Source organism: Poromitra crassiceps (genome assembly GCF_964638095.1).
Source record: "Poromitra crassiceps genome assembly, chromosome: 10".
NCBI classification, from domain to species: Eukaryota; Metazoa; Chordata; class Actinopteri; order Beryciformes; family Melamphaidae; genus Poromitra; species Poromitra crassiceps.
In genome coordinates, this window is record NC_139631.1 from 23,701,304 (window position 1) to 23,713,550 (window position 12,247).

Below are 12,247 nucleotides of genomic sequence, written 5' to 3' on the forward strand. Positions count from 1 at the left end.
GTGTGTGTGTGTGTGTGTGTGTGTGTGTGTGTGTGTGTGCGTGTGCGTGTGCGTGCGCGTGTGCGTGTGCGTGTGTGTGTGGAACATTCCCAGTTGACTGACCTCCCACTCTCACTCTCTGTGCTTCAGAGATTTTAAAACATCACAGGCTTTGTCTACACTTGGGTTTGTTTGGGTGGGGGCGGGTGAACTTGTGTCCTTGCTGTGCAGGCTGTAGCACATGTATGGCCTGCTTGAATGGTGTGAAATTACATCTGCATTTTCTTATAATATAAATGGGAACCATGTGAGTGAGTGATCTATGTGTTGTTCCTTGGTTTGGCTACTACACCGTCATTATGCGTAGGCTGACATGATTGCATGGTGGCAAGATTCAAGAGATTCAAGATTCACTTGGCAGTTTCATGTGAGGGAAACAGTCAGACGGTCCACATCTGTGTTGTCTTACCTCTCTCTCCCCACTCTCTCTCTTTCTGTTGTCTTACCTCTCTCTTCTCGCTCTCTCTCTTTCTGTGCTCGCTCTCTCTCTTTCTCCATTTCCTTCTCATCTTCTTTCCTCCCTGTGGAAAAAAAGAGAATCGAGGATCATTTTGCAGAAATATCCATTAATACATCAGCCCCATTATGTATGGCAGTAAATACATGATGAATGGCAGTAAATACATGATGTATGGCAGTAAATACGTGATGTATGGCAGTAAATACATGATGAATGGCAGTAAATACATGATGTATGGCAGTAAATACGTGATGTATGGCAGTAAATACATGATGTATGGCAGTAAATGCATGCTGTATGGCAGTAAATACATGATGTATGGCAGTAAATACATTATATAAATACATTATGTATGGCAGTAAATACATTATGTATGGTAGTAAATACATTAGGTATGGCAGTAAATACTTTATGTATGGCAGTAAATATATTATGTAAATACATTATTTATGGCAGTAAATGCATCATGTATGGCAGTAAATACATGATCTATGGCAGTAAATATATTATGTATTGCAGTAAATACATTATGTATGGCAGAAAATACTTTATGTATGGCAGTAAATATATTATGTATTGCAGTAAATACATTATGTATGGCAGAAAATACTTTATGTATGGCAGAAAATATATTGTGTAAATACATTATTTATGGCAATAAATGCATTATGTATGGCAGTAAATACTTTGTGGGTGTTTGCAAAGCATTCAAAACCATAAACAGAGAAAAGGTCACAGCATTTAAATCAAGGATAATTTACAAATCTGGAGAGTCATTGACCTGACTTGTTTATCCATTTTCCTTGCTCTTTGCTTTTTTTGGCAGTCTCACAGCAGACTAACCAATGAATGTAATATAGAACATGGGCATGGATATTATTCACATGCATGTGTGTGTGTGTGTGTGTGTGTGTATGTGTGTGTGTGTGTGTGTGTGTGTGTGTGTGTGTGTGTGTGTGTGTGTGTGTGCACGTACTCTGTCCGTATTCATCATAATCCTCATACCAAGTACCCTCATCGGGAGGACGGCTTGTGGGCTCCTCTGTGTAAAAGAGAGAAAAGACAAACAGTTAGATGACTCGCGCACTAAAAAGCAGAATATGAGATTTCTCACAGACATTTTACAAGATTATTCAGTTTGAACTCGCTTTTACAGTACTACACCAACACACTAACAAGTTAGCACAGCCTTGATTTCCTCCACCACAACTTAAATGCCACTGCAACGCCTAGCATGTCATTAAACTTACAGCAGTTAAATGTGTAATTCACGTTTACAAGAATCATCGCAGACTTGTTATCTGATGACAGGCTATTTACTCCGCAGCAAAACTATGAAAACTCTTGTTGACTTATGTGGAGCCAAGCAGACCCACCCACCCCCTTTTGCCTAGAAACAAGGGCAGGTTAGCTATAATGGTATTCCCATGTGTTCTCCTCTGCTCCCACCCTAAAGGGACAGATGAGACGGACAAGTCTATACTCCACTCGAGAAGTTGCCAGATTCATAACTAGATAACCACTTAGTAAAGGAAACGGATTGATGTGTGTTCATTTCCTTTCTGTCTTTAAAATATTTGAGTGATACCACTTACCTGTTATGGTTTCTACTTTTATTTCAGGACTGACCTCTTTGCCATCAGGGAATGGGAGGTTCTCTGGCACCTCGTCTATAGGAATGAGAGAGAGAGAGAGAGGGGGGGGGGGGGTGAAAACACAGAGGATTTAAGGAGGGTTGTTGGATAATCTGAAAAGCAGACTGAGGAGCGGGAGAGTGTAACAGGATGGATTAATGAGTGTGAATGAGTGGAAATGCTGAAATAGCCGAGGTGCCGCATACTGGAAAACACACTGTAATGAGAACATGTCATCTCTATTGCGTAAAGAGCTGTCCGGTCCAGACGAGCGCTGAGTGTCACAGAGTCACACATGACACAGGATTTCCACCGTCTGATCCTGCGGGAAAAAGTAGGTCAGTCACTGCAGACTTGGTGGGCGGAGGTGAAATTCACAAGGTGAATTTGTCACCGATACATTTCTATTTGTTCTAACCAGGATTAGACGATATATCAGTTTGCCAAAATATAGTTGGCTTTCATTAAATATCAGCCCTCTGTTGCCAGTGTAATGGAGGTTCCGCACTGACCACAGCTACATAAAACCTGAGGTGAAATTTTCTTTTTCTTTTAGTTTCAATTGAGAGTTTTTCCTTGCATGTGGTCCAAACAAACAAAAGTAACAGGTGAAACAGATTTGGCATGAAAATTGTAAAATGAAGGCTACCAGCTATCAGCAGTCGAACCCTAGTTCTATCTTTATGCATATCCTTTTATTTACTGCTGCAATGAACTGCGGTGAAGCCAGCCTACTGACCCACATTTCGCCCTGGAGATCATTACTGGTTCATCTCTTATTAATGTTTCATCAACTATCATCTAAACAGCTTCACTCAAACAAAAGCAGGCGGGCAAACAGAGAGTCAAACCTACATGTGCCATCCCAGTAATCGCCGTCATCGGTGTCAGGGTTCCCATCAACCACGGGGTTACCGGGGGTACCGGGCGTCGGCTCCCCTCCCCCATAATAGTCTCCATAGCCGTCAGTGTCAGGGTTCCCATCAACCACGGGGTTACCGGGGGTACCGGGCGTCGGCTCCCCTCCCCCATAATAGTCTCCATAGCCGTCAGTCACAGGAGCGGCTGTGTCTTCTTCCTCCTTCGTCCTCCAGAATTCATCATATGGAACTTCGGTGGTGGCAGGCTGACGTGTGGACGCTGTGGGCTCAGCCTCTGGTTGCCAGTACTCATCCACTGGGTCCGTCACTGGGGCTGCCGGGTCTTCTTCCTCTGCTTTCCAGTAGTCATCCTCTGGATCAGTCACTGGTTCTGCTGGATCCTCCTCGTCCGGTTTCCAGTAGTCATCGTCTAATAGAGATAGAGATGGATAAGTGGAGTGATTGTGGGCCGGTGTCATACAGTGGGCAGAATAGGGCTACTGACTCACTACCCAGACTATCTTAAACGGATAGTTCGGATTTTTTTTGATGTGGAGTTGTATGAGGTAGGCTATTTGCTGACTACATGCAGTAGAATGCAGCCGGTGCACTCCCGGTTTGGAAAAATGACAAACAACAACAACAAAAATATATAAAATGCCTCCATACTGCTCACCTGGCATAATCCACAAGCCCTGAGATTCCAAGTTGACTTGAAAATACATCATAAATGACACCCTGATTTTAGCTGAAATCTACACTGTAGCCAGGTGCTGCGAGCAGCTCCTGTAGCCGCTACAGTGCAGATTTCAGCTAGATGTCTTTTCAAGTCAACTTGGCACCTCAGGGGGTGTGGAGACTTGGATTACGCCAGGTGAGCAGTATGGAAGCTTAGCAGACAGTTCTACTTGCCTGACGCGGACTGTCTGCAAGTACCTCCTACAACCCCACATCAAAAAATCCAAACTATCCCTTTAAGTGTCTGGACTAAAATGCCATTTATGGTCCTCAAGTGTATATTTATAGATATATGTTGTACTTTGATTTTAAAAGAGAGTTTGGTTAAAATCTACAAAACTGCAAACAAATAAACCTCAGTAATAACGTAACACAGCAGCTGTTGTGTAATCTGAGAGAAACTGCAATAAACAGGAGTCAAACTTGGCTCAGTTTTTCCTGTGCAGCAGACTAGAACAAAACGGTCCTCCCTAGCCAGATTTTAAACATTTTCACCACACTGGTCAAAGTACGGTCAAATGCGTCCAATAATTAATCAGTAAATCATGAATGTGTGGAGGTGTGTTTGAGTTGTGCAGTAGACGTTTGTTATAGATGGGATAATGGTGGAGGAGGAGTGGAGGGGAGGGGGGTCAGCTCACCCCCTGGGCATAGGGCCATAATTACCACACAGCTCTGTGTGTGTGTGTGTGTGTGTGTGCGTGTGTGTGTGTGTGTGTGTGTGTGTGTGTGTGTGTGTGTGTGTGTCACACTCACTCACCACCGTCAGTATAGGGGTAGTCTGGGTAGGCTTCAGGTTCTGTGGGCGGTTCAGTGGGGATGGCTAGAGGCATCAGACAGACAGAAGGTCACCAGCAGCACAAACAGAGCCATGTTCAGTCAAGTTCAAGAGATTTTAAGTATGAGCCCTGGCCGCTCCTCTGTCCTCACCTGTAGTGGTAGGTGGTGGGGTGGTGGCCGTCGGCTGCCGGTTCTTCTTCCTGCCCTTCTTGTCAGTCTTGGGCTTCTTGGTGGCACTGGGGTCCTTAGACTCTTTGTTCTTGTTTCTGTCCTTCTTCTTCTTCTTGCCTTCCTCTGGCGCTCTCCTTACCCTGCCTGATCGAAGAACAAGGAATGAACAAGGCAAGGAAGAGAGGAGATGACATTTTTGCATATTTTAAACGAGTGCCCTACAGATAGATCACCAATAATCACATCTAACAATAAATATACTGTCAGATTTGGGCCGAGGAGACACAATCTCATCAAATGGGGGTCCGTGTCTCTAATGTGGACTAAGGGTCCTCCTTGCTTTGAAAAAGGTTGAAAATCACTGATTTACATAAGAATTAAAATGCTTGGTGGCAACCAGATGATACAAATAGTTGGCAGTTTATGGAATATTTATCCTAACTAGGCATCTCGCGCACTCATCACTGATGATGTCATAGACATTGTGACATCATCAGTGACATCACAATTGCTAGAGTGTAGTGACATCGCTGATGATCTATAGACATTGTGACATCACTACTACTGATGATGTCGTATACATTGTGATGTCATCAGTGGCACTATGACATCATCAGTGACATCACAAGTGCATGAGTGTAACCAAAAATGTGACCACCAAAACATGACCAAAATTGCAGAACCCATAAGGATGGAATATTGGTATCTGATGACTGATCAGCTCATTGATGAAAACATTTCTTATTGTTTCTCTTATCATTCATGCACTGACTGGAGAGTCAAATGACACGTTCAGTTCTCTGCTGCAGTGTGTGTCCAAGTGCGGCACAACCCGCGGAAATCCAGACAGCCAACTGACATTTGGGCGGTTGCTTCAGCTCCATCAATATTTTCCTCTGAGGTTGTCTGAGCCGCTCCAATGGAAAACACTTCTTTCTCTTTCCATTAGTTGTCCTCCATTAGCCACAATTAGCTTTTAATGATACAGCATCCGTCCAAATACGCCATAAATATATCAGCATCACTTCAGCAGCATCTTACCGCTAAATCATAAACCCATGATTTGGATTCATTAAAGAGCTAGTCTGGACCGGCCTGACAGATGTGTATAACATGTGAGGCTCGTGCGATGGAGAGGAGAGCTCACGAACAGCTGCGTACAACAGTCAGGAGAAGCCATTCTTCCATGGTGAATGTACACTGGAGCCAGCGTTCATTATTCAGGGTTACAGAGTCAGTGGAAAAGAGCAGTATATACTCAAAATCTGTCTGCAAGATGCTGCAGTCTGGGGGTCTTCTCCAGTGCACTGAATCTCGTCTGCTCAGAGCCAAACACCATTATGTCCTGTTCATTCCCAGATGTGGGATAGCAGTAGTAGACAGGTGGGCATCTGGACTGTGTCAACCCTAAGACTGAATGAGTGTGTGTGTGTGTGTGTGTGTGTGTGTGTGTGTGTGTGTGTGTGTGTGTGTGTGTGTGTGCGCGTGTGTGTGTGTGCGGCTGTGTGCGCTGTGTGTGTATATCAGTCTGTCTGTGTGTGTGTTTACATAAGCCAAAATTGGGGACACACACCAGACTTAAGACCAGATGATTGGGGACGGCTTGTGCAATTGGTGACAAAAGCTGTGTCCCCAATTGGTAAAAAGCAGATTGTTGGGTCAGCAGTGGTAGTAGTGGTTAGGGTTAGGGTAAGTCTGTAAATACCCGAAAAGTGACATAAGTATATGTGTGTGTGTGTGTGTGTGTGTGTGTGTGTGTGTGTGTGTGTGTGTGTGTGTGTCTGTCTGTGAGAGCAGTGCATAAGTAATTCAGACCATACTGTAGCAGAACAGCTCAAGGTTCTACTTCGCACTCCACTTGTCCACTGTGTATTGTGAGTGTTACTGCCATAACCTTGCATGGTCAGTACAGCCTCCACTTACCTGCCAGTGCAGCCTCCTCCTGCTCCTCCTGTGTGTCCCTCTTGGCCTTGCCAGTGTTTCCCAGCATCTCTGGATCCACTAGAAGTCCTTGCTGCCTTTCTGGATCATCCTGGGACTCGTCTTCTGTAAGAGCCCCTGCCTCCCTCTCCTCTCCAGGCTGGCTGAGAGAGAGCACCCCCCCGGCGGTCTCCCCTCCTCTGGGGAGCAGCACACAGCAACACAGGGCCAGCAGAGCCGCAGACACAACCACAGTCTGACCCTTCATAACTCGCTAGTCTTCCAACCGCAAAGTCACACCTCAGTTCTTTGGGTTTCTCTTGTCCCAACCTGGGATTCTTCTCTCCAGCGTTTTTTCTTCTTCTTCTTTTTTTCTTTTGCTAAAGCGATTGAGCTGTATCTCACTTATCCAAATATACAATCCGATTTGGTCGTCTGCAGCGGTGTCTTTTTCACTTGCTCTCCGCCTGCGTTCCTTGCCATGTGTTCCACACCTTCACTCCAGTGGGGAAGTTTCTGCTGCTCCACGCGTGCCCTTATTCACAGCGTCAAGACAGGCTCCAGGCAGGAGACTGGGCTAGACAGAGATGCAGTGGGAGGGGGGTAGGGACAGACCGGGACGGGGAGGGGAGGTGGGAGAGAGAGAGAGAGAGAGAGATAGACAGCAAACCAACAATCCAGACAAATGAAAAGACTGGGTTCCTAATAGCCCTGCAGCTCTGGTCAGCTGAAAAAACACTACACAGGCCCAGGATCCCCCTCACCTGGCTGGCCGACGAGTCAGAACAGGTGCAGCGATCAGGAGGTGGATGTGGGAGAGCAGGTGAAGGCTTTGCAGCTCCTGGTTATTAGAGAAGACAGAGCCAAGTTATTTTAGTTCGCCCCTTTCCTGTTGAATTCTTGTGCTGGGGATACTTTGCCCTGCAGACTCAACACCAAGCCAAACTGCAGGAGCACAGTGAATCCCAGGACACTGAATTCCAGAGGAGGAAGAGGGGGGTGGGGGCAAGGGAGGTTAGGGAGTGTGTGTGTGTGTGTGTGTGTGTGTGTGTGTGTGTGTGTGTGTGTGTGTGTGTGTGTGTGTGTGTGTGTGTCAGTGTGTGCGTGTGTGTGTGTGTGTGTGTGCGTGTGTCAGTGTGTGCGTGTGTCTGTGTGTGTGTGTGTGTGTGTGTGTGTGTGTGTGTGTGTGTGTGTGTGTGTGTGTGTGTGTGCACGTGCGTGTGTCAGTGTGTGCGTGGGGGGTAACAATACCAAACGCCACTAATCAGAGAATGGAATTCAGAGCAAATGAAAGCAGGCAGGAGTAAAAGAACATAACTTCCTTGTGAGTCGTACTTGTTTTGTTTGGGGAAGATTCGTTGCTTTCCGTCTAACCTTCAGTGCCGCTCTGTCATTCTTTCCTGCGGCTGCTGCTGCTGTGCAGCTCACTTTCTTCTGGAGAAAAACTTATGGTGGGCTAGGCTAGGCTAGGAGGCTAGGGGCCTATGGAAGAAAACACGCAGGATGGGAGAATTGTTTGAACAGATGACAGAATTATAACCTTTTAGGTTTTAGTGCTTTCTTTGCTTTGCCCCTCTGTGCTTCCCACCCCCACCCTCCTCTGCTCACTGAGTGCCTGTGTCATCTTGCTCTACAACCAGTGGCCATATATTTAACTGTTGCTGCTACCTAGTCAAGGTGCATTTCTAGTCCTTCCTGATCATCCAGAGCTGTTTATTCACTGGAGGTGATATGATAAAGGCGTCATGGGCTGTTCATGTTTTTGTAAAAAGTGTAATAATATAATAATAATTCATTATAAATGAAGTGTCTTTGACCTGAAAAACAGGTTACATAAATCCAGGTGCAGGTGTCCTGAAACGACAAGGTTCAATTCCAAATATTGAATAAAATCAGATGGAATCATCACATTTTGAAGTATAATTGATCAATGAAAAAGAAAGAAGTAACAACTCATTCTGGAACGTGTTAAATAGCCTATATGACGGAGAAAATGTAAGTTCCACATTGATTACAATTGTATTTCATATTCAATAAGGTATAATTGCATACAAATAGTTATTGGTATTAGTTATAATCATAACTGCACACACACACACATAGGTAAAAGCAGATTTCACCCTCTGCCCACAGTAACATGTCATGTCACACGTGGCTGACCTTGCGTGGCTCCAGCTTCTGCTGCGGCTCAAAGACAAAACATGTGTGCTCCAAGTCAGATCAGCCCCTCCCCTCTCTGCCTATAAAGATTTATGACAACTGTTACATCTTCACTGTTTTCATGTATAGACTGAGATGATTGCAGTCTCCCTGTAATAAGCATTACAGGGATATGTGATGGCTAATACATTATTTTAAGACAACTTCCGGACTCCTGGCCTCAAGTAAATTTTTGGTTCATATTGGCTGAAAATGCTGTTGTTTATTGCGGGATGAGGAGTGATTATTATTGGCACCAATTCCATTCCATAACACTATATTAGCGGAGGAGTGAGAGTGCACTCTGACTAAAGCGGTTAAGGCAGCTAATGCAGACATCATCTCAAAATCCACTGATCTCACTGCTCAACTCTTTTCCCCAGCCATGTTGAAAAGTCATTCGCAGTCCATGGACACCTGCGCTCTTCCATGAGAGGAACTTTATAGCCCAGAAAGGCCCGGGTGTCAAAATAAAGCAGGGAAATCACAACAGCGCACAGCTCAGTGAAGACGTATTTACCGTGCCCGCTCACACCTACGCCAGGTTACGAGGAATGATCTCTTCTGAATGGCTTTCCAACTGAACTCCATCGCAGCCTTGGAACGTCTGTCTGGAAACGTCTGCAGGACTTTCTCAATATCTGCGCATCCATCTGTCTGCCAATGATGGGTGATTCATTGTGAAGGATGTTGCTGCACACAGGCACATGAGTCAGAACACAGACACATATACACACAGTCATAAATACACAAACACAGATGTGCGTGCAAACCTACACAAACACACACACACACACATGTACACTTGCTGAAGTAATTCATCTCATACCACCTCAGCCTCAGACAGAGTAGAGTTACAATACAACTACAAATTGTACTGACAAAGGATAAATAGACCATGGAGGATCATTTTACTGGCATGCAGTTGTACCTATGGAGACATTATCTTCAAAGAATGTTGCAGTATAAGGTCAAGCAGCAAGGCCATCTCAGCTGGCAAGGCTACAGACAGACATGCATGTGTGTGTGTGTGTGTGTGTGTGTGTGTGTGTGTGTGTGTGTGTGTGTGTGTGTGTGTGTGTTTACCCAAACTATTTCACAATACGGATAGAAGTCTGTACCGGTCGTTCTGCTTGATAGAATGGGGAACATAAAAGAGAAATATGCTCAATAGTTTCTGGACAGACTCTTTTCCATATGCTTTCATAAATAAATAAAAAATGCCTATAGAGCAATTTGTGGGAGTTGGATGTGCCCTGGAAAAGTAAAGCACTGGAAAAAACAATAATGTGGATTGCTTGCAATTATTATGGATCATGGAAAGCCAGGAGTTCCTGATAAGAACAATGTCATCTAATTAGTGATGGAGGGAGGAGTGTTGGACCCACACTAGACACACACACACACACACAGACGTGCGTAAAAAGAAAAGACAAAAACAAAATACAGGATATTGGTTCCATGTGTAACAATGTTAATTTGGATAAAAATCCCCTCAGTCCTCTCATGTCACGCCCACCGCGATGGTTGCTCGGATCCTGTGACTGTGTGTCACTTAAACAGTATTTCATAATAAACTATTTATGGTGGGTGACTTTCTTCCAACTGGCTTCATCCTCCCTCCACTCACAGATGGAGCCGACCGTTTACGCTGCTAGCAAACACTGGAAGGACTCCACGGATGATGGTCATGAGAAGATGATGTGCACAAAGCAAGCAACATGCCATAAATTAACCAAGACGACAACTGTTCATGAACCCAGACTCGGTGATAGGCTAGCACACAATTATAGCTACTGCAGAGGAGACAAAACCAGGATTGTTTCCAGACTTGGTATCTGATGTCGGTTTTATTAGCGCCTGTAAATGTCTTTAGGTCATGTCAGCCTGAGCAAAGCAGCAGTCTAAACTATAGTTGAGCCCCTGTGCACACGGCCTTGAGCTGAGAGTCAGCATCTACTGGGCAGGAAACAATGACATCAGAGAAAGAGTTGGGGGAGGGAAGGCGTGAGTAAAAAGAGTGAGAGAAAAATGCTGTATTCCAGAAGGCTCACTAGGTACAAATGGAAACAGATTCATAAACCTCGATCCTGCTCCGGCTCCATTCATTCTCCCTGGGCACGCTGGATCTGAAACACTCGCGCAGGATATTTGAGATTTGAGAAGATGAGATTTCGGAAAAGTAACCCGTCTGGGGGCCCTTTAAGAACTTTCAGGGATATTAGCAAAGGTCGCCTTTCGCTCTCCTCACTGAAACCATGTGCGTTTCGCCCGAATCCTAACACACGTCTAGACGACGAAGCCAGCCATCATAAGATAGGAAAAATAGCTTATGGAACAGATTAGTGATAGAGGTCGGATAAAATATCTTTCCATCCTTTGTGTGCTGTGATTCAGCAGGTCCAGCACAGCCCAGTCATCTGGCACTGTGGGCCTGAAGCCATGAGGCTGATGAAGCACAGATGGAGAAGCAACTCAGCTTTACTCTATCAGGAGCAAAATCCCCTTTAGAGGAATCTTACCACCACCACCACCACCACCACCACCACCACCAGCACCACCACCACCACCAGCAGCTGCCAATACCTAATACAGTATTCCAACATTGTAGTGAAACGGTACTATGGAAATAAGAGGGGAAGCACACTCACTAGAATTTACGAGCGGGAGAGCTGCAGTGTCTTCAAAGAAGTATTTGTTTATCAAAGATGAAATGCAGACTCAAGAGGCGCAGACACTGTGGCTAGGGGTATAAGTGGCTATCCAGTGGGCCAATATTAGTGCTCTGCCCTAACACTGCTGTGCTAAAAGACAACGCAAGAGGTTAATTTGCTAAAAGAATTCAAAAGGAGCTTACTACTGTGTTGGTACAGTTCTTACATGACTCCAAGACTGCTGGCATAAAGGCTACAACAAGGTTTAAATGGCACTGGAATCGTTTAAAAAATAAATCACTGAAAGATACTCATAATTGTTTACTGCCAAATAGTTTGAAGTCAATTAAATATATTAGGTCATCCTCAGAGCAGACGAGCCCAACTGGGTTTCTCCATTGTTGGGCTTTACAATGCTATGTGAGGACTGAGGGGTGCAACCTGACCAACTCAGTTCTTTTGCCTTGTCACGCGCACTGACAGGAGTACTATTAACCCTAATATACATGTCTTTGATGGTGGGAGGAAACCAGAGACCCGCAGAGGGAATCCACGTGAACACAGGGAGAACATGCAAACTCCACACAGAAAGGACCTGGGACGGACCAGGGTTCGAAGCCAGGACCTTCTTGCTGTGAGGCAACAGTGCTAACCAACCAATGAGCCACCAACAGCTTTAGCTTCTGCCTATATCCTCAGACAAGTGGTTCTCAAACCTTTTCATGTCAAGGATCCCTAAACTAAAACGAATTAGACCACGGTCCCCATTTGATACGATTTTGTCCCAGGGTC

General features: G+C 45.0%; 1 protein-coding gene across 1 annotated transcript in view; it reads right to left on the reverse strand.

Annotated features, from left to right (window-relative positions):
• Nucleotides 1–7,149, reverse strand: part of LOC310783699 (adipocyte enhancer-binding protein 1-like) — a 15,844-nt gene extending 8,695 nt beyond the window's left edge. The window contains exons 1-7 of the mRNA XM_083644621.1: nt 6,606–7,149; nt 4,662–4,826; nt 4,492–4,554; nt 2,989–3,423; nt 2,095–2,169; nt 1,476–1,541; nt 486–560 (exon numbers count right to left, since the gene is read on the reverse strand). Of these exons, the coding sequence (XP_083500747.1) occupies nt 486–560; nt 1,476–1,541; nt 2,095–2,169; nt 2,989–3,423; nt 4,492–4,554; nt 4,662–4,826; nt 6,606–6,870 (1,144 nt within the window). The 5' untranslated portion in view covers nt 6,871–7,149. The remainder of the gene's footprint in view (nt 1–485; nt 561–1,475; nt 1,542–2,094; nt 2,170–2,988; nt 3,424–4,491; nt 4,555–4,661; nt 4,827–6,605) is intronic.
• Between the last annotated feature and the right edge of the window lie 5,098 nt (nt 7,150–12,247).